The 23,693-nt window shown below is 36.5% G+C and overlaps 1 protein-coding gene across 6 annotated transcripts in view; it reads right to left on the minus strand.

Moving 5' to 3' along the window:
• The window catches only part of LOC109534529 (cyclic AMP response element-binding protein A), a 129,000-nt gene that overhangs the window by 3,511 nt on the left and 101,796 nt on the right, over nt 1–23,693 (minus strand). For 3 of the 6 annotated variants that reach the window (XM_048661497.1, XM_048661503.1, XM_048661502.1), the window contains 5 exons: nt 15,535–15,751; nt 6,597–6,817; nt 6,379–6,490; nt 6,066–6,244; nt 5,863–6,006 (listed from right to left, as the gene is read on the minus strand). In XM_048661497.1, coding sequence (XP_048517454.1) covers nt 5,863–6,006; nt 6,066–6,244; nt 6,379–6,490; nt 6,597–6,817; nt 15,535–15,751 — 873 coding nt within the window. The remainder of the gene's footprint in view (nt 1–5,862; nt 6,007–6,065; nt 6,245–6,378; nt 6,491–6,596; nt 6,818–15,534; nt 15,752–23,693) is intronic. The other 3 variants (XM_048661498.1, XM_048661499.1, XM_048661501.1) reach the window with 3 other exon arrangements.

Here is a 23,693-nt window from a genome sequence, read left to right on the forward strand (position 1 = left end):
ATTTTGATTAAATTCGTATTATTTAAAAAACCTTAAGATTTAGGTATTATAAACCTTATTAAAACAGACACTTGTTTTGTTCAGCGAATCCAAAAATGCAATAATATACAGGACATTTCATTTAAAAAAACGCAACTTTGATACCTTTAGAACTTTTGGGACACCCTGTACATTACAAAAATATGTTTAAAGTGTGCGCTCGGTAGGAGTCGGACAATTCATAAAATAATACTTTTTAAAAATCAAACGGTTTAGCCGCAAACTTCCGTGCCGTATAGCGTGAATAATCCTGTATAATAATCTACCAAAGGTATATATTACAAAAAGCCTCCACTGCAAATGTATGTTATGCTTGCAATACTGCAGAATACGCAGCAGGCACAAACAAATTTAATATGGAGAAGACCGAATGGCATGTGACTCGCGAGGTTCATAAATTATAGAGCTATTATCAACACTCATAGAGCCGTATAATTTTAAAAGTAGGTTATTGAAGACATGTTGTGGCGAACTCTATCCGCCACTTTTCAAGTAGCAGCTCCAACCGAAACGCCAGCTATATCTCACCCAGTAACATCTGTGCCGTTTCCGGTCAAATACAACTTCCAATCTACAGGGTGTTCCGTAAATATGTTAAAATATTTTAACAGCGTGTTCTTCAAGTCATTTTAGAAGGGGGTTTTCCTGAGAATTATTTTAATTTGAGGTTTCATTGTTGAGATATTTGATTTTCAAAATGGCGGAAAATATTAGTTTTTGTTGTGTTTCTTTAAAACGGTTAAACGTGTAAACGTCAATTTTGGTATACATGATAATCTAATAGAGTGCCATTCTATGGTAGTGTTTTGTGGTTCTGTTTACTTTTATACAGGGTAGAAATGTGGAACCCCTACTTTTGTTTTGATCAGAACTTTTTTGTATGCACTTAGACTTTTATCGGCATGATTTTCTTAGTTACTACAAATTATTCACCTACTTTTTTATCGCTTATTGTTTTTTTCTAAGACCACTAGTTTGCCCATTGACGCTTGTCATAAATGCCCGAGGTAAAGATGGCACATCGATCCTATAACATCGAAAGGTAATATCGATCTTCTGATAATTTGCAGTTGCATACAAATTTCAAATTGATTAACTTAAACTGAAATACATAACTTTATTTTACTGCTACTATGACATTAAATAATCGACTAAATTTATTCAACTTATAGTTGCCACATTTTTCGGTCAACTGACTGCAAAAAGATACTTTTTTCGGGTGCAGCTGGAAATGGGCCGCTATGCCGCGATATCGTTTGTATCGGCACTTCGCAGAAAATGTTTTTGTCTAATATCAACATAAAATGTCCGATTTTTTCATTTCAGGATCTAACATATATGTTTTATCGATGTCCCAAATTTCCGACATCGATGGTAAAAATATTGAACTTCGAACGAATTACATCGATGTTTTTCTCCCATCCCTAGCCCTACGATTTAAGTACTGACATCTTGATAAAACCAGAATGCGAAGTTCCAAAAAACCTAATAAATTTTTATACTAAAGTTATATCCGACAAAAGTCAGTAAACATGTTGCGCAAACGCAACAAAACGCGCGAAACGCGCGAAACCGCAAAATCTTTGTCTGAAGATTATATCTTCGCTGTGACTAATGGCAGTATCAAAACCTCAAAAATGTGATTTCCGTTATTTTCATTAGAAGTTCACCCGCCCAGGTGTCTTGTAACCCCCCTCTATGGCCAAGCTAAGAATTTTTTTAAATCTTATATGATGTTTGAAAAAACTAACTTATATAATGCTTGAAAAAACGTCAGGCTGTCTAAAGTTATTCAAAACAACTTTTATTCTTTAAATGTTCGATGTGGTGCCAGCTGTCCTTCACTTTCGCTGTCCGTCAAAGCTTATTTATCAGTATAAATAAAAATTTTGCGGCATAAAAACACTAATCAAAATAGACCCCTACCTCCCGGACTATAATTATTATTGGGCTAAAATCTGTGTGTCTAAAAAAATGTAACTTTTTCCTGCTTTTCCCAATGAATGTAATATTTTAGTATGTTTAAGGCCGATATATAAACTTTAGTTGGATTTGGCCCTGGCGTCGGCGTTGCGGTTCATAGCAGGTTTCAAAGTGCCATTTATATTCTCGAAGTTGGATTTGGCGTTGTGCATTTATGTATGGTTATGTTATGGTTATTTATGTATGGTTGTGTTGAATAAATTGATGTGAAATTAGTAAATTTGACTTCTTAAAACGGATAAATCAGTTCTTGAAGTACTTACGGACTCTTAGGTATATTCGGTTTATCTTTGTGCAGTTATCTTATTTATCTAAAAAAAAAACAAAAAAAGGGCATAGACGGTACGGCAGCAAAAACTTCCGTAAGGACCAGTAGAAGGGTATCATTTACAACCATATAATAAACTAGTCTAGACTAACTAACAAGAAAGAAAAGATGGAACAAAGGGCTCCTTTGTTTTTTGTTTGGCGGTTCGTTTGAAAGTCGCCACCCAAACAGGCAAAACAACCGAAATAAAACTGAAACAAATGGATACTACTTTTATGAAAAATTATATAAGGCTAAAATGTTAAGTCGAAATCATGACTCCAAAATTGTAAAAATTTGCTGCCTTCATCTTGGCGTCTTCTGATTCCATTTCTTCTAGCTTCCTAAAAATTTAGTCAGCAAATGCTCTATTAGCATTCGACGGCTGAAGTACCGGTTTTGCTGCCGCAGTCTTCTCCAGCGAAGCAGATATGTCTTTGACCAGACCTTCTTTCTCATCTAGTCTTTTTCGTTTCTTAGATGTACAGTTTATAAATGGACCTTAAAGGCCCATTTATAAATTTGCCGTTGCCGTTTGCGCTGACGATTGCTGTTTGCGCTACAAAAATCGATTTATATACTTGCCGTTACCGTTTGCTGTCAGTCGAATTTTTAGTCTAAGATCTTTCCTGTTATTATTAAATGTTTCCAATCAGCAGACGGCGAACGCAAACGTCAAGTTCATAAATGGGCCTTTATGACACTAAATTAAAAAAAAAGTTAAAAAAGTTGGTTAAAAACGTATGAATAAACATTAGCTACTTATTTACTAAATCTAATATGTAGATTACCGATCTATCGAAAATGATCTTTTAAGTTTTTCAACTGCTCAGGCATTAAAGTGCTCTTTACAAATGTTTTTTTTAAGTCGTAACTGTCTTCAAAGCTTCACAATACCAAATGATTTCACCTGTATTTTCAAACATTGTTTCGCCCTCCGGCTCTTTCTTCATCTGGTTCACATGCGATACCAAGCTTTTAGCCGCATCTTTAATATCAAAACACATCTGACTGTTGCTGTCATATGATTAAGTTGAACATATTTCTCAAAATCTTCAGTGGTTACACCCATTTCTTTGGCGTACCTTTTAGTTTAGGCTATTGTCGATAGGTGATGACGTTGCCATTTACATTGTGTTCTCGGTCTGATGTCGGTAAAAGATCTGTTTGGGTTTTGGTTGACAATGATTTGCAATTGTTTTCAGTACCTAACCAAACTATTTTTTAATTAATATTTTTCATAATTAGTTTCGTGTGTGTTTTATCATTACAGGTTTAAGTGCATCTGACATTTTTTTTATTTACCCGTAAGTTTCTAATAGTCACTTTCTACTAAACTTTACTTTGGAGGAAGACATAGAATATACGTATAGTATGAAAATATAATAATGTGGCTTCCTAATAAATATCCGCTAAACTGAACTTGACATTTTACATTACTCTCCGGGTACTATTTTACTTAATTTTTTTCTAATCTTATATTTCTGTTAACTTAAAACTTGCTTAGAGTAAGCAGTTTAAATTTTTAATTAAGCTTAAAAGTCTTTTTGCATGCTTTTATTACTATGGCCAAACCTAATATTTTTAATTCCTGCTCTTTTAAGTTGAGAAATTGTGGCCATACTCAGCTAAACAAACAGCAATTAATAAATATTTATAACAAAATAGAAACCAAACTGACTCGTATACGAAATGTAATATATAAAACAGGGAAGAGAAAACCAAACTAGTTTTCAATTTAAGCGCAGAATTTCAATTTAAGGCTCGTACACTAAACGCTCAGTACTGGTCGCTTCCCACTGGGTAATATTAGAGGTCGCTATCACAGATTAGAGGTTGCGGTAGTAGCTACTCAACTGGAAATGGAAACTGCATATGTGTTGCAACCTGATAACATAACAGACAAGAGATGGCCAATCCTTGTCTGTGTGATAATGCTATTACTACTTTGTCGACAAGTTCGTAACACAGCTTGACTTTTTCTCGGATTGATGTGGTATGCTCAAGCTCTTGTCAGAAAAGCGCGTATTGTGCTGTATTGTTTCGCGCGCGCCGTATGCGTCTCAAGGTCTATTTTTCTGCGCTCGCCGATGCTGCCACAAGCAAAACACGATATTTTTTTAAATAGCGAAATTTCATGCAAAATATGCAACTTATACAAACCCCATACCGTGAAAGCAGCTTGAATTTTCAACCCTTATTATTTCACTTTTATATGCTTACAACAGTACGCTTTTGAAAAATTACAAAGGTTAAAGGCTCATTTATAAACTTGACGTCGCCGGTACCGTTGCCGTTTGCGGTGACGATTGCCGTTTGCGCTACAAAAGGCGATTTATAAACTTGCCGTTACCGTTTGCTGTCAGTCGAATTTTTAACCTAAAATATTTCCTGTTGTTATTGAATGTTTTGAATCAGCTGATTTGGTCCGACCAAATACTGAATTCGGATTGGTTGGTACGTCAGTACTACGGATGTTCTACGAACGTTCACCGGCAAGACATGAAATTGGTTGATATTGACCGGCACGGAACGGAAACGGTACCTGCCAGAGGTGTTTATGAATGGATGTTAAGTATTCCAATACTTGATTTTCGACGCAAACGATACCGGTGGACGCAAACGGCAACGTCAAGTTTATAAATGAGCCTTAAAATGTGACAATTTCAAAAATGACATTACCATCAGATTTGAAATATGAAGTTGATGCCATTTATTTTTGGCTATTCTTATTTTTTATAACTTATGATTCGTGATAGGTTTTTCAATCGAATAAAAAATATGTTCAATCCGAGGGTGAAAATCCGTTTTTCGAACTCCTCACGGATTGATTGTCAAACGCCGGCCTCGTTCGAAAAACGACATTTTTCACCCTTGTATCGAAAACTACTATTGATTCTATGACTTCTATAGACAGTGCAACTCTGTCAACTTGTGTTTAAACAGTACTTTATGCTAAAATTTGAAGATAATAGACATATTTTGACATTGATGAGATGAATAATTCTATTTGGTTTGTAATGTGCGTACCAGAATTATCGATAAAAACAATTCATGTTGAATCTTGTATTTCCGAATTTAGAGGAAGTAAGTCACGTTTATTTCAATTTTAATCTGATTTCAAGTCAATTAATTGGTGCTATGGAATGCAATTTTAATCTAGATTATTATTCAGACCAAATCTTCTATACTTAAAATGCTGCAGGTTAGAAACATTCAAATGAAATTTATCGGAGCTTAACGAAACGTCACTTGAGGCGCAGTCTACTATAAAATAGACAATTGATATGAATAATTCCCAGTCTCGACTAGTCGGTTGATCGGATTAGCTAGTGCAAAACTCGATTAATGTATCGATCTTACTAAGTATTTGTCATTGACAGACGATTTAAAATGGATTATTATTCAGTTAATCTATTATAGGTGCGTATAAATGATTACTCTATTCAATTGTTCGATCACAGTTACTTACACTATAAATAAATAATTTAATGTAGATATATTTTATACCAGATGGTTGTGATTTGAAGTACCTTATTTTTAATCTTCCTCCTAATCTTCTTCAGCGACTTCTCCTCAGGTTTAGTAAGGGGCAGACGCGTTGGAACTGGATATCCTTCCGCTATTAACGTTCGTTTCTCTTCAGCAGTAAGGACTAACACACCGGTAGATCCCTTCTAAAGTTATATAAACCATTAGCATTGATCTCTAATTCAAATGTGTAAAAAGTTGTTACCGGTTGAGTACTTATTAAAGGGGTGTAAATGGGCTGCCTTGAATGGTATGGTAAAAGCGGCCTCGTTAATTTTCTTGCTGCTGGTGAAGATGGTTGCGAAATTCCATTATCTTCTGAATCGTCGCTGCTGCTGCACGACGGTGGTGTTGGTGGTAGATGGAACGCATTACCATTAGGTGCTATACCAATGAAATATTTCGTAAGACATAACGATGACAAACATGTAAATTTAGTCTAGGTTTACTAAGTTACTTATATTATTAAGATACTAGATTATTAAGAGTTACTGATTAACCAACTTTGTGAGACGTACCCAACTTAAGGCTCAATTGTGGAATTTGCATTCTTTGAGGTAGAACTTTATTTGGGGTCGTTATGAGTATATTCTGTCCAGACTGTTGGAGGATGGCTTCAGATAGTTGCGACTGAAAAATAAATTTCACACATTTTAACTCACATTCTTCGGTAATTTATAATTTTTAATGGTTATGCGTTGATATTTTTAGTTTATTTTTGATTATATATAATTACATTTGTTCCTACCATATCAACATCAAAATGTATTTCATTTCCTTGTATGATTTGCGAGTGCGGCGATGACGGACAGGAACTGTGTATACTATCTGTTTCGCTGTATTCTTCTTTGATTTCCGCCTCTTCCTCCTTAATCTCCATGGTGTCATCTGTTAGTCTATCACAGGAGGGGTTCATTGATATGGCTGGATAACATTCGTCTTCCATGTCTATAAGCACTTTAAACATTTATAAATAAAAAAACATGTACGCTTTCCAAACATTAATAGTATTGGCAATTAGCAAGTACGTCTAGAAAAACAGTAGGATGCTTATGATGCTCCCGATGCTTAATAAAATAGATCGGATATATATTTTCTCTGTATAAATACAGCTCTAAAATCCAATATTTTGTGCTAAAGATGCGTTCATATTTTGGTTAATAGAAATTAAAAAAATACTTATGAAAATATAAATCACGATAATTACGTCATCCAAAATTTCTTCCCTGGGAAAAAAAAACCTATAATTTTTCACATCTAGGTAGCCCTTAGATAATATCTTTTATTTAAAAAGGTCTCTACCAATTTTTGCTTGAAAGTAACAGACCTTTTAAGTGAAAAAATTGGTCCGTTGAAAAAATCGCGCAAACGTAAATTAAATCAAGTGCTCAATAAAAACTAATTGTCATGTTTTTCCCTTCCTTTTATTTACAATCTATCCTGCGGGACATTAAGGTACATTTTACAGACATATTTACATGAGTATTTGGTAGCCGTAGCATGTGATAGTCTCACCCGATGGAGAGAACCCTACTAAGATAAACTTGAAAATAAGGTTAATTATAGCAAGATGAGTGGATTATTAAATATAGAAAAGGAAAGAATGACGTCTAATTCTTCAGCGCTTATATCTCTAAAATCTAAATTGACAATTTAGAGCGGTTAAATAAATTAGAAATTTTATTAATCAAATTATGCAAATTTTGAAGTTATTGACCACAGTGTCTTCCAACATATTGTACCGTGAATGGCCTGGTATCAAACTCTTTCTTCAGCTTCCAACTTTTATTCAAGTCATTTCCATCACATTTCCGTTACAATATGCCGTGGACAGATGTAACCAGTTCTATCAGCAGTGGTAAACCCATCCACAAAAACGAAAACTATTTGGCAACATAAAATCCACACCACGTCCAAGCAATCCAAGTATAGAGGGTGATTCAAAATTGGGGTCATTCCTCTGGAAGTATTGTCTGGCGGTGTTATAGGAGTACAGAAAAAATAGTAAAAGAAATTAATTGTTATTAAAAACTGAGAAATTTAGCTAACTAATTAACATTGCGCAAATGCTATGCAAAGTGCTTCGTAATTATGTAAAACTCCGGTAACCATGGAATTATACAGAGTGACAATAAGGATAAACGGTAAATTCAACAAGATTTGTTGACTGCGGAACGTACTTTTGAAATGTCAACCTGTTCGCATAACCTCCAATTGGTTGAATGGTTAACTCCAAGCAAGCTAGTGCCTGTGTAAATTCCTTATTATCCACTCTTATCAAGCAGCTTCTCGTATTCAGTTAATTAACTCCTGCTCCATTTGTACATGTGTGTGCTCCTTGTACTGTGTGTATCGTACAAACGTGGCAGGAAAGCCCTTCCTCGGTATTTATTTGGTGCCTGGGAAAGTGTCAGTTATTGTGCTCTGAGTACCCCTGGAATACCCTGATTCGATTATGTCCAATACTTGTTCCTCTGTGCGTGGAACCCCAACATCGATTGTCGTCCACTATCTCCCTGGAACCACTCTCCTCGCCCTTTGTTGGCGAGGGTTCTTTCAGCTTCTGCTATGTTACTGTAGCATTTCCCCTGAACTAATCGCATATCAGCAAATTCGTGAAAGGAAATTCAAAGTAAGTCATAGTTTGACAAATTGTATTATATTGTTATTATTGACAAGGGTACCACCAGGGACCCACCTGTAACTATCTGTTAATGACAAAAAACATCATTGCCGCTGTGGCTTTTCATCCAAAAATTGTAGAAGAGAACTTTTTTGATATCAAAAATTTTCGTAATTTGAAGCAAAGATGGTAATTTTTCTTTTTGTATGCTTAAGTATTCCAATATGCTACCTATTAAACATGGAACACTTTCGAAATAATGCTTAATTCGATTTTCAACTGTTAATACCTTCTAGAAATTATCGAAAAAACATTCAATATTTTTCTCATACCTTCCAAGTGATCCCAGATTACCATCCGAAAAGGAATGACGCCAATTTTGAATCACCCTGTATACCCTCCAAAAATATTTGTACATTATTACTTATATATTTATTGTACGTGTTTCGGTTGTATTTCAACTCGAACCTAAATACCTAACATGGAACAATTTCAACATAATGCTTAATAACAAAGTTGAAATTCGATCTTCAACTGTTAATGTCTTCTAGAAATTTGCGAAAAAATTTTTTTCAATATTTTTCGTACTCCCCAAGGGAGCCTCTATCACCCCTTAAAAGTAATGACACCAATTTTGAATCACCCTGTGTAATATCCTTAATAAAGCAAGCTATTTACAATTTCTGTGTGAACAACTCGCCTTCTGCTCGAAAATATTCCACAATATATGTTCGTTCGAACTTGGAGTTTTAGCAGAACGAAACACCCCGCCCAAGAAACAAATTATACCAAAATACTTAAACGCCCATTTTGCAGATACCTGGATCAGGAAAGAATGGACCAATACCACAAGGCCACAGACTTGACACCGGGGTATTTACGGGGTACCCTAAAAGATATTGTTTATAGAACTCCCTCAACAAGTAGGGATCTTCCAAATAAAGTTGTAGCACTGTTGTAGAAATGTCGAAACATTTCAAGAGAGGCACTGAAAAATGCTGTCGAATAGTAAGTTAAGAGATTGGGAAAATGCCATTTTGAACTTACTATTTGTTCATTTTTTCGTTGAATGTGTAATTTGTATGCAATTGTGTTCAGAATTTTATTTTCAGTTCGCGTTTTGCCATAGTAGACTTTCGGCGTCAACTTTGGATCGCCGTTTGCATGTTCTTATATATTTTCTCACCCATTTGATGCTCGACCAGAAAAACAAATTATTTTCTGAACTTAACAGTAAAATCGACCAAAATATAAAATCGTTCACATTCAATTTTTTGGGTACGCAAATAAATAAGAGAATATTGTATATAAAATTTTAAAGATGAAGAACATTTTCGAACTAATGGTATCTAATCCTATACAGCGATTCGAGTCAAAACCTCCATACAGCCGTATCTATAATAAATAATAATAATAATAATAATAATAAACCTTTATATAAGACCTGTGTAATGCGAGCTTATCACTACAAGATTTTTTCAACTAGGAATTCAACTAAGAATCGGGAAATATTCATCAGTTTGCCTAGGAATACAGGGACCCTTAGAAAAAAATGATGCACGTTGAAAGCTCCTAATATTTCGAGTTGTTCGGGTCTCCCAGGATGAAGGCTTTGCCAAACCGAGAGCAAAGAAACGAGTTAGAAAGCGAAAGTCCAAGCTGACAACACCCACAACAGCAGAAGAGTCCTCAATGAGTAGACGATAAGTGACAAGGCAGTGTTGGCATCGCCAAAGTGGAACTTGCGTTTAAATGAGAAGAACTCAACGCAGATAATCGTTAGGCAAAACACCCGACGCGCTTTCAATAGTAAAGAATCAGCACATACTTTAAATCGCACAAAACTAACAATCAATCTACAAATCAACAAAAACACAAATCGCCACAAAACACTCCGACTCCGTAGTGACAACGGGGTGGATCTCGGTATAAGCGGCCAATGATTCAAAAATATTTTAAAAACATTGAATTTTAGATCGGCAAAAAGGATGAAATCCAGACAAAGAAACAACCAACTCTCAGCAAAATATTATTAACTGGCTATCTCCACACAATTGCAAAGCGTATGAAAGATAGTACAATTCATAAAATATCCTCCCTTAGAATGGTAACTAAATAGGGCTAAGTTGAGTTGCTCCCTAGACGCGGGGCGTCGCTAGATGGGGCGATAGGTTGTATCTGTCCGAGCGAAGACGTATACTGTGTTATACATAATAGGAACAAACATTTTTTAAGAACAGTAAAAATTGTAAAAAATTGTTGAAACTGATTTCGTGATAATGTATTTAATAGAATATTATCATAAAGTTCGCCTTTATTGACCGGAAATATATACTTACTAGGTTGATAACTGTAGTAACCTTGCAGCTTTCGGCCTGATAAAATTTGGTGAATGTAATCAGGAATAAAATATTAGATAAATGACTCATATTCTAACCGAGTTTCAAGCGCGTCACCGTCAGGGGCGCTAAACGTATATACAAAATGTATCATTTCTGTTTCAATTCTAAGGGATTTGATATTAGGTTCAGTGATACAATTCATTTTGCTCATTCCTTGCTTGTAAATGTTCTAATTGCAAAATATTTCCCAGAATTAAATGCAGCAGATAAAGAACAGAAGTTTTCTTCGAGCCTACAGAAATAACCGTAAGGGTACTCTTCAAATAATATAAAATTGATGACAACAGTATCCCACAATAAATTAATTATCAAGTTCATTGCCATTTCAGCAAATATGGCAAAAAAATCATTGTGATATCCGAACCCTCAAGGCAGTAAGTACTAATTGGCGGCAAAATAAAAACTGTTGTCCATTTTGGCAACAATATTTGGCCGTTGATCAATGTTGTTAGTGTTTTTCAATTTGAAATAAATTTCACTAAAAGATATGAGCAGTGTTTTACAGATTACAGTCTCTAGTAGACCATAAGGTAAGAAATCCTCCAAGATCATTAACTAGTATTCATTTCAACCTTTAAAAAATTACCACATCATGCAACATTTCTGATAAATACATTTTTGACTGAATAAAGTTCGACTGATGACACAAAAGCAAAAATAAAATTGTTTCAGACTTATGGGTTTTAAGTGATTTGCGTTTTCAGTGCCTTTATATTTTCATAAGTTAAATGACTTCAAAATTACAATACCGCTCGAACCACCATTACTGATTATGGAGGTATTTAAACAGTCATTACTTATTCAAGGAAAATGGCATTATCTGTAATATAAGCATACCCACCCATACAACAGCAATGAAACGCGTTAAAATGTTAAGCATGTGCAAATTTGTAAGCTTTTTGTATTCCGAGAATCAGGTACAGTATTTAAGTTATTTAGGTTCGAGTTGAAATACAACCGAAACACGTACAATAAATATATAAGTAATAATGTACAAATATTTTTGGAGGGTATACAGGGTGATTCAAAATTGGCGTCATTCCTTTTCGGATGGTAATCTGGGATCACTTGGAAGGTATGAGAAAAATATTGAATGTTTTTTCGATAATTTCTAGAAGGTATTAACAGTTGAAAATCGAATTAAGCATTATTTCGAAAGTGTTCCATGTTTAATAGGTAGCATATTGGAAGACTTAAGCATTCAAAAAGAAAAATTACCATCTTTGCTTCAAATTACGAAAATTTTTTATATCAAAAAAGTTCTCTTCTACAATTTTTTGATGAAAAGTCACAGCGGTAATGATGTTTTTTGTCATTAACAGATAGTTACAGGTGTTTTACCCTTGTCAATAATAACAATAATTTGTCAAACTGTGACTTGCTTTGAAATTCCTTTCACGAATTTGCGGATATCCATCCGCGCGGAACAAAGGGCGAGGAGACTGGTTACAGGAAGATAGTGGACGACAATTGATGTTCGGGTTCCAGACACAGAGGAACAAGTATTGAACATAATTGCAGCAGAACCATGCATCAAATACACCAAATAAATACCGGCTATATTACTCCCACGTATGTAAGACACACATTAAACCAATGGATTACTGAACACCGGTATAAATTGAGCAGGGGTTAATTAACCGAATTCGAGAAGCTGCTCGAGAGGAGTGCATAATAAGGTGATTACACAGCCTTATGGAGTTACAGACTCAAATGTATGTTTTTGTAATTTATAAACAAATGAATACTTCGAGGTTATGAGTTTCAAAATAGGTTTCGTCATTCAACGATTCCTGTTGAATTTACCGTTTATCCTTACTATCTATCTTATTGTCACTTTCTGTATAATTCCATGGTTACAGGAGTTTTAAATAATTACGAAGCAACAGGTATTTATGTAATGTATTAATTAGCTAAATTACCTTGAAAAACATTGTTGTCATTTTTTAAATATAGTTTTTGCAAATTTCTCAGTTTTTAATCACAATTAATTTTATTTTACTATTTTTCTGTACTCTTAAAACACCGCCATACAACACCTCCAGAGGAATGACGCCAATTTTGAATCACCCTGTATTTGTGCTCATAAAATCTAGTGATATATTGAACTTTGTGTTAGAGCCATTTAGGATTCACCCTTGTCAAGAATCAGGCCTCCACCTCGACCTGAGTCCTGTCGAGTCAAAATGAGTTCTTTCTAAAAGTGCCGTTAGTGGGTCAGTAGACCGAGGAAGCGGGTGGGAAAAAGGGTAACGCACATATGCGCACAGGGTGGTATAGTGTTCAGGTTCTTTGTGTAGTTACCACACCTTTTTTTGTGGCGTTTTATACAGGGTGCCCCGTAAGCTCTTGATCAAAAGTGTACTGCGATATTATTTGGATCAAAAGACGATCTGACTGAACTTTTATTATCAAAAAATGTCTGGCTCCTCTGTTATTGGTGGTCAAAGTTCTTCGAAAAAATTATCTTTTTTGAAATATCGTGAGCATCGTACGATATATTTAGGTGAAACTTGCTGTGAATTTGTTCTTATGTAAGGACTCAGGACCCGTGCAGGTTGGGCGACCCATCGGGCGCGTCCCCAGGTGGCGGATAGGGGGAAGGCCGGTCAGATACGCCTGACCGGTTAGCGACAGTTATAAGTGAAAGTCGTGGAATAAAACCCACGGATCTGGATCGAAAGCCGTCGCCGCGGAGCAGCTCGTGGCACAAATCGCAAACCGCCTGCAGTGCAGCGACTCTCGTGGCTACGGCCTCGGGATAGGTACTGTAGGGGGCGCGGGGATCTTGGTTTTACTTCCCGGATCGCGTGACGAGGTATAGGACTCACGGCATAGTGCGCGCCCAGCCAAAGGCGACTAACCTTGAGGCAACAGGCGCACCTCATTGTATCAGCCTTACCCACACATGCGGGGCTCTGTGTGGATAGACCTAACCCTTCCCTAGCTAATCGTGGGAATGATGGGGAGGAAAACACCACCATCATACACCACAAAATACCGGCGGGACTTCCTCAGAAGGGTGGTAAAAAACTCCGGGGCCGCCAGGCGGAAAAACCACCAAAACTGTGCTAGGTAGACCCTCAGGGGAACCAGCACACCCCAAAAAAGCTGCCATGACCGGGACGCAAAAGCGACACCGGTCGGATTGCAGCACACTCAACAAGCCAGCACCTGGGCGGCTGTATGTGGGAACTTCCGTATAGGAAGGAACAACACACAAGTCGTGCAAGGTTGCAGTTTCCGGGATTAAGATGGCCATAGCGGCGGTCAGATATCCCGAGAAAAACTTTTCTCCTCAGCGGGGAGAACTCATATAAAGGCACCTGCATGGGAAAATCAACGAGCTGCAGCCAGGGATGATTACCAGACCAGGTCATGTGTCGTACCTCCCCCCCTCAAGATTCTTCTGGAATTCATTGAATACACAGGGATAATGAGGGAGTAAGTAAAATACGAGGGCACAATAGGGCAGAAATGACCGCGGTGCAAGGCCAAACACGACCTCGGCGTTGAGGAAAGGGTTTTAGTGGGTAAACAGCTTAGCTGGAGTCCCACACAACCCAGAGCGACAGACCACCAGCTCTGGGAGTGCATAAAAAAGCATTTCCCAAACCTCACCGGAAAAAAAGGACTCATATTTTGATGAAGCAATCGAGTTCAGCCGTTTTGGACAAGTGGTGAAATATTGAGTGTCGTGGTACAAAAACTACCAGAACTTTTTATTTGGCGGATGGAATCAACTAATTTTTTTTGGTTGATGCACTCATCATGTATTCACAATTTTGTGCTGTTTGTAAAATCTTGTAGCATTCATAGTTTTTGCGCCAAAAAAATATGTCTGTTTTCTTTCCGCTTAACAATGTTAGACATTAACTGCAAATATGCACCGCGTAAACGTGTACGCTTTCACGCAAGTTGTCTTCGCAAAACCCTAATACTTTGACCATGTCGGTCACATCTTCATTAGAAGATTCAATTGTGAGATTGATTGACAATTAATTTATGCTTCGTATCACGTTATTTGCAGTTAATCTCTAACATTGTTAAGTGGCAAGAAAACAGAATTTTTTTTTTCGCAAAAACTATTATTGCTACAAAATTTTACAAAGAGCACTAAATTGTGAATAAATGATTAGTGCATCAACACAAAAAAGAGTTGATTTCATCCACCAAATAAAAAGTTCTGGTAGTTTTTGTACCACAACACTCAAGAATTTATCACTTGTCCAAAACGGATAAACTCGATTGTTTCATCAAAATATGAGTCTTATATACGAACAAATTCACAGCGAGTTTCACTAGAATACATCGTACCATTCTCCCGATATTTCACAAAAGATAATTTTTTTGAAGTACTTTGACCATCAATAGCAGAGGTGCCAGACATTTTCTGGTAATAAAGGTTAGGTCAAATCGTCTTCTTTTGATCCTTTTGATCATGTGCTTACAGGACACCCTGTATAGACAGTTAAGTTGTTCATTTGTTCGGAATGTTTTTGTTACCTATTAGAGTAATTAAACAATTTTGGCTTTTATTTCGAACCGAGTTGTGAAGTTAAGACAAAGAAATAATAAATTGCTTTAGCGCGCGAATCGTGTAAATTCATATCGGTTTTATTGTTAAGTTTTAAATGATCAATCCTTACCATCAATTTTTTGAACTGACTTTGGTGAGTCCGGCACAGAATCACTATCTGAACTTAGGCTGTAGCTGTGTTCCACTTTGATTGGTCGCGTTCCAAGGGCAGCATCAGTCATTAATTTGTCGTTTAAAATGATACCAGGGATGTCTTTGGCTTCCATGAATGTCCACTCAACGTCGCCCCCATCGCCAGTGTGCAACTTCAAGACGTCGCGCATTTCCTGTAAAAATAAAGCTATTCAATATTGACAAACTTCCATTCATATCTTAAAGAAGCGCTCTTGTTCTTATTATCGCCTTATTAGTTTCTCGTTTTCGGATTCGAGTGTTAGCACCTGTCGACCACATAACCACTCGATACGGTTTCAGGACGAAACAATTACCAGCTACTCGCTCCTTAAAAGGACACACTGACTAATTAGAATGTAAAGATACATGTTTTGGGACAGTTAATCACGAATTTCATGACCTAGTAAAATAATGATGCTCTTATGAATAATAGCAGCGAGACATCGCAATTGATTGCTTGGTGTTTGGTAGCTTTTACTCTTTCCAAACAAAGAATTACCGTCATCATTGTATAAAAATATATACACAAGTTACAGAGCAACACCATATCTTGTAATTTTTCTTCCAACAGACATTGATTTGTAAATTATTTTTTTTTAATTTAAAGTGTTTATAGACGTTCACTGTATACAGAGTGTGCCAAATAAAGTTGACGGGTCCCAATAAACAAATTACAGCCACTTTCTGAGATACATACTATGTTGAAAAACGCCTCTAAATATACATATTCTTTTAATCACTTTGAAACTACTTAGTATAATTTAAAAAATAATATGAGATGCCAGTTAAGGTAACAAAAATCAAAGTCAAGTCAATTTTTATCTTAATTCAATTAAGAAAGTTAATTTTTGCGAAGTATAACTTTTGAAGCTGAGTGACAATATTATCAATTTTTACAAGAAAATGCATTAGGTACTCCGGATGTTATTCATGCCCAAAACAATATTTATTTATATTGTTTTGCAAATATTGCTGTTTTTCTGAACACAATGGTTTCCAAATAACTCGATCGACAGAGAGGGTCTGTGGCTTTTACCAACCTTTCTAGGCATATTACGTCCATTGGTTATTTGCCTCTGGGGACAGTTAAAAATTATTTTTTTATTGTTGTTAAAATTAGAGAGAGTTTCAGGAAAATGCTTCAACAAGTTGTTTTTTAGAGGCGAATTGTCTGCTGATAGGTAACCAAAAGCAGAGAAATGCACGAAGCTATTGGAAGCTTACGTAAGAAACCACATGGATATCATCATCTCTGCCAAAATTTAACACAAAAAGGACGCTATGCAAACCAGAGGTTTAACTCATGGCCCCTTGCATAAAAGACTATCTATTTATATTTCAAGAAAAATTGGCTACTGACCATATGGGACAACATACGCACAATTACATTTTCCAGAAATATGGACCATTTGCCTTTTTTTAGTTGGGTTAGAAACACAAAATCTTAAACAAAACGTTACTGACTGGTTTAATACTTGAATAGCCAGGGGTATGCAAAACGCCACGGCTGACATTTTTTTAAGGTTTTAGGGTCGCAACCAAAGGGATTTTTAGACTGCCAAGAATCATCTCCTGTTATGTGATTGTTGTGCGAATACCAGACTCACAAATTTATGTGTAAGAGTAAACCCGGGAAACAGTTTAATGTGCGGCTACTAGAAACATGACTTCCAGGCCGACCACCAGGCCCAGCACATATTAGTACTTATTGCGAAGTAGTTTTACAAAAACATCAATATTCTGTAAATTTTTTATCTATCTTTTAAACACTAGGTTCACTCCCAAACAAAAATCGTAAATTCGCCATTAGATTAGACTGATAACCAATAGAAAATTTGATGTTTTTGCGCTTTACGTGGCTTCTGGTATTTTCAGAAGGTTATCTTCTCACTGTTTTCTTGATCTCCATACAGGAAATGGTTCGATATCTGTTTTAGGTTGTCGCTTTTATCGTTCCACAACATGAAAAGGTCATGAAAAATCCTCGGTCTTACAATTGCAATTTCTAAGGCGTCCTTCTCAACACTTTTAATGAAGAAATTGTCCATTACCCGATTAATTAACCTTCCTATCGCTACTTCTTTTTTGTTTGCTGAAAGCGCTAATCTCATTCTGCAGCAGCCTTTCTGGTCAAACTCAAAACGATTTATTTTACAGCCTTCAAAGTTAAGCTTCAGGAAAAATTATTTTCACCGAATCTTAGATCGAGATTATAGAGAAGTCTTTACTATACTAAGAATTAAATTATTAAAACGACAAATCAACGTGTCACTTTCACATTTGTATAGGTGTGTAGGTCTGATATTGGTCATGGTCTTATGTTCTTATGTCTGGCAGACATTTTTTTCCATCTCAATCTAATTGTACTTGCGAACTGAAGATTTTCATATAGACATTTAAAATTATTTTTTCCTTTGCGATTACAAATTTTTACCAGCATTTGTAGGTTCTTTACAATAATAAATATTGCTGCTAATAATCATTTTTTTCAAAAAAATATTCAAGCTTAATAAAATTTAGAGTTGTGGTTTGAACACATGAGTTGAGTCATGTTTTATGAAAACACAGTAAACACGTCTGAGTAGTAAGCAATATTAACGTGTAGCTTTAAAAATAAAAAAAATATTTGCAGTCGAAGAAACAGAGATAAATTGTCCATGCCATTAATTAAACATATTTTTCAAGAAAATGATCTCTATATTCGATTATGTTTTAAATATTGCTTTAGAACCTAAGTCGAGTGCACCACAATTGCGGTTCAAAGAAATGTTCTAATATTTAACGCAGTTGTGTGATTTATCTTCAGAAAGTTCAAACTTTTGCATTACGCTGATGATTAGATTGAGATGAGATTTTGACTTAGATTATATAATAAGTTCCAATCATTTCAAGTTGAATGAAACTTATTTTTTAAGAATCAATGACTTTCCAACGCTCCCTGTCACATTGTGCGCTCTTATTAACGTCAGTTTCATTATTTGTAATTAACTCTACATTTATTACTGTTACTGCAATAATTATTGCTCCGTTAGTCATATAGACTGAATTAAAAACTTTTTTCAATTAGCAATAGATCGAATGGACTGCCTGGTCGCCTGTTATATTGAATTCGTTAATTTATCCAAAAGAACTACAGGCTGCTGGGCAGTCATCTATAACGACCATGACCATCGTATGATGTCCCAGAAGAAGGTTGTTGACTTCGATACGAGTTAAATTCACTGATGGTTCTCTACTGGCTACAAACATGTTGATTAATTAATTCTATTTCCCAATAAAGAGAAAAGTTTTCAAGGCGACTTAAACGGACATGCCTTGTTATTGATAATAATGGCTTGATTGGTATTTATTTTCCCTACTAATTAATTATTTTTCTGCTTAACATGAAAAGTTGCTACACAATCTTCAAGGTTACATCCCAGTAAAATTATTGTCAATATGAATGGGGCAAATATGTAAAGGGTTATTACATACTGCTTGACGACTAAGACACATATTGTTAAAGCGCACCATCATAAATTTTGTGTTTCAATGTTTGTTTAAATAAACAAACGTATCCATTTTGGGAGCTTCTCAAAAAATAAAATGAAAAATTGATATTTAATGAACTCAGTCCAGAAATTATGTAGTACCTAAAAATTACAATATTGTTTTGAAAGGCCAGCGAAATTTGTTGTTGTTTGGGCATGTTCACCCTCAAAATCACCGAAGAACAAAAACGAAAATAAACTTTTTTGTAAGAGTAAATACTTGGAAATCAATAAATTGAAATATTTTTAAAGATAAAACTGACTGTCATTTAATAAAAGTGATCGGCTAAAAATTAAAAAAAATATTCCTTTAATTGCCACAAAATTGCAAACAACCTAACAAATCCTACTTAGTAGAACCGCTAAGGTTTACTTGAGGTTATACGTAACATGGCTCTGAATAATTTTGGTTGGAATTGTTGGTCAAGCAACAGCCTCCATCAAAATGGGAAATCTGTTAAGAAATCTTATAAAGTATTGGTTTTGGCCATTTCAGCATCGGGATTGTGATAGGTGTTACAGCGTAAACTAAGATGTCGAGGTCTGTTTGCCTATTGGAAAAAAATAATAATAGCAAGGACAGTTGTTAGTCAATGAAATATCGACAAAGTAAGATTTTTGAAAACTTCAAACGTGAGGGGAGTGTAAAGTTAAAAATAATAAAATGTCGAAATTTCACATTTCTCATTAATCTACCTTCCCAAATCCGATTGCTTAACATACCACCGTTAAGTAAAATTAATGTGTAATTAAACAACCATCTTCAAAAATTAATTAATATGTACACGGCGCAAGCTGATAATACAATGAGTCAATAAACGAAAATATAGATGCAGTAAATTCAACATTTTATTCACATTTGCCTTGGCCTCCTAGTTAGATCAATGTGAATTGCGGATTTTGCTTTAAGTTATGGTAATTATAGCATTTCGGATATTTTTATTCGTGGAGTGAATGTAGGTAAACAAAGAGAAGATTGCACTGTCTGACTAACAATAGCGTTGAAATAAACAAACATTAAATCTGAATAATTATCGACGTAAGATAGTTGAAGACAGAAATATATTTGATTAATTATATGATTAGTGGGTCAGTCAAAAGGTCGTTTTGAAATTAACTAACAGCTCACTAATAACCAAAATTATTTGTATTTTTCATTTGCATTAACACTATCAATAATTTGTTGGATTTGAATTTGCCTTGAAACGTTTCATAAAATATCCATTTACTGAACATTAACAAAACAAAAGTAGTGTTGCAAATAGTTGATTGGCTCAGTCATAAATCCGAGGAACAAATACAGGATTGTATGACAATGTCATATTGATTATATGATTGTATGTTTCGGACCTATTAGTCATCATCAGCAAGAAGTAAATTTATTGTAGGTATTATACACGGCAAATTAAACACAGGAAACCAATTTTCCCCCCCATCGTCGACGTTTCGACCATTTTATAAGGGTCATCCTCAGGTATCTTTGTCGGATTCGGCCCGGGTTGCGAAGATCCTCAGCACAAATAAATCGCAAAACGATATAGGAACCCTTTCGAAGGAAGATGGCACCTGGAAGGAAACAAAAAAGGATACCCTACAACTTCTAGCGAAACACTTCCCAGGGGATGACGGCACCGGAGGCTCGGAGGTCAAGGTCTGTCGCAACGAATGGGACTGGACCATGGCCAAGAGTAGTCAGCGATGACGCTATCAGATAGGCGGTTTCGTTCTGTGCGTATAAAGTCGCAGGTCTAGACGGGATAATCCGAAAAATGCTGCAGTTGGGCCTAGATATCTTATTCCCGTTAGTGGGAAGGATCATCATGGTCAGCATGGTAATTGGATCTGTCCCTAATGATTGGAGTTCAGCGGAAGTTGCCTTTATACCGAAACCCGGTGAAAAGGACTACACCGAGGCCAAATCATTCAGATCAATAAGTTTAACGATTTTTCTTATAAAATTGCTAGAAAAGATGATAGAGGAACATACAAAAATAGGGATCGCCATGCGACAGAATCTCCTAATCCTGAGTGCAAAGGTGGTCCTACCTGACAAACCTCCGTTGTTAGGTGGACTTAGGTTCGAAAGGAAAAAAAGGAAGGTGCAAATCTCAACAAAAGAAAGTTGGAATACTGGGACAGTGGCCGCCCGATAGAGGGGTGCAATGTTGGTACAACGGCGAAGACATGCATCGACAAGGCACCAATATGGGAGTGTCAGTTTCGCTGGGAAGCTGGACGACAGTTTTTAAAGCGGAATTATATGGAATTTTCGAGGTTGTCACAGATAGGGAAGTTAAAGAAGGGCCAGAGGGAGTGATCGAGATCCACTCGGACAGCCAGGCTGCCCTCAAGGCTCAGGTGTTAAGATGAGCAGTAGACTGAACCAGGATTGCTGGGATGTACTGAACAAAGTGGCAGAACAGAAACAAGTAAACCTAGTATGGATTTCGGCGTACATGGGTTTCGCGGGAAACAAGCGGGCCGATACATTGCTCAGGCTCGGATCTTCTGAGAGCCCAATAACTGCCGAACCTCACATATGGTTAAGTAAGCGACAGGTAGCAGGCGCTCTAAATGACTGGGCTCTTAAGGCCTGAATTTGCTTGTGCGATTGATGCATGCGTCTGACGCATGTCTGACGTAAGCAGCGGCTGCTGCGTCCATTGCAGAGACTGATCATATGGCATATCATGTTTCTGGGTTTACTAGCGCGTCGACGTCTAGCGTCTGAAGTTTGATGCAACCGTCTGAACGCAGGCACTGCTATCGAGACGAGTCCAGCAGCGAAACGCAAGCGATTTCACTGCAATATTTCTATTGATTTGCCGTCGACGATTTCTACTTAAGCGAAAATAAGCGTGTGATTAGTATCATCTGTATAGCGATGTTTGCACATAGATTGATGAGGTTTTCTGCTTGAATCATTGTTTCATTATCTTCTTCTTCTAATGAAAGAGCCAATGCAAGCTCCATGATGCTAATTAATCAACTACTCAAATTTCCCTTTGCACTGTGCTCGGGCTGCCGCCTTTTGTCAACTTTTAGACGCACAAGCGAACCCACCTACGACGTATGCGATGAACGCTGCAGCCGATGCTTACGTCAGACATGCGTCAGACGCATGCATCAATCGCACAAGCGAACCCACACCTTTAGAGGCACCACCGAGATGTGGAGGAAGGCGGAAGGGTGAAGACAAGCCAAAGAGTTGATAGGAACCCCAAGTAACGCTAAGACGCCAAGGTCAGGGAGACGGGACGCCTGGCTGGCGAAGATCAGGAGTAGTAAGGTGGGGATGGATAGAGGGGGAATGGTAAAAAGGGCCGCCGGACGCATCGGGTCCCCTCACAATACTACTACTACTACTGCTACTATTATCGTATCTTTCGTTTGGCGTAATGGCATAAATATATCGGTGCAATACAGTGACTATACGTAGCATTAACAATAGAGTAAATGCTTTCTTTCTTTTTCAAATTATACAGGATAAGAACGCTACAAATTACGTCAATCAGCCCTGTGCTGTATCATAAATGCAATTTTTAACGGTCACACGTTATGGCGACTTAACAGTTTAGGATAACATTTTCGATAACGCAGCAACACAACCGAGGTGTGCTATATCTCCGAGTTAACGTATGCGTTTCCGACCTAGTTAATCATCAAACGTTAAAAAGGAAAAAATATAGGATGCATAAAGTGAGATGCCCTTATACGAATAGTCTATTAGTTAGAGAGAGTTAACATCAAACCATCGAAGCTTCTCAAACATATGCACCGCCACCACATGTGCACGTTTTGACCATTTGGGTTGCCTACTACCCTACTTGTCTTTGCTTATGATTTGCATTCACTTTCAATTTCGTTCGTTATTGTTCTTGACCTATCTTCTCAACACTTTCAATGGAGCATGTGCAGAAGAACAAAAAAATTAACCAGCAAACAATTTGAAAATGTAGTAGAGTTTGTGGACGAAAATAAAGTTTATTTTCAAGACTATTTACTAATTGTTCTAATAAAGCTAAGCTTATGAGACCACCAAAAGACATATATTCGTTTTAAAATAAAAACTAATTATAGCTAAAACACAAAATTACGCTCTGATTAAACACAATTGTTTTATTTATTCCTCCGAGCTTAACTTCGAGGGACGCACGTTAAGTTCGATAACGGCATGTTTGATGCTGTTATTCTGAAGCGCTATTCCTTAATATAACGTCCGTCGATAGCGTGCGCCTGTTATAATATAAAGGTTTTACTGATACAACACGCCAGTGTACCTATTCTTGACGACTAGGAAGTAAAACAGCCGAGAGAAGTGGGCGGGGTTTTATGACAGTCGGCCGAAACGGTATTCTTGAAAAAAAATTGAGAGGAAGCCGTTCCCCAGGGAGCGGGAATGATCGACTGGTACGACCCAGTAGAATGGGCATCTCCCCGGGTTTTCCAACCTCAAATTGTATTTGTTTATGTTTTGGATCTGAGGAACGGGTGTAACGATCATTTCAACGAGTTGTGCTTAATTTAGTTTTAAAATGCAAGTTGAGAAATTCAATAATATTAT

The sequence above is a fragment of the Dendroctonus ponderosae genome, unplaced genomic scaffold, assembly GCF_020466585.1.
Source record: "Dendroctonus ponderosae isolate FM_Combo_2020 unplaced genomic scaffold, Dpon_F_20191213v2 Dpon_F_20191213_1, whole genome shotgun sequence".
Lineage (NCBI taxonomy): Eukaryota > Metazoa > Arthropoda > Insecta > Coleoptera > Curculionidae > Dendroctonus > Dendroctonus ponderosae.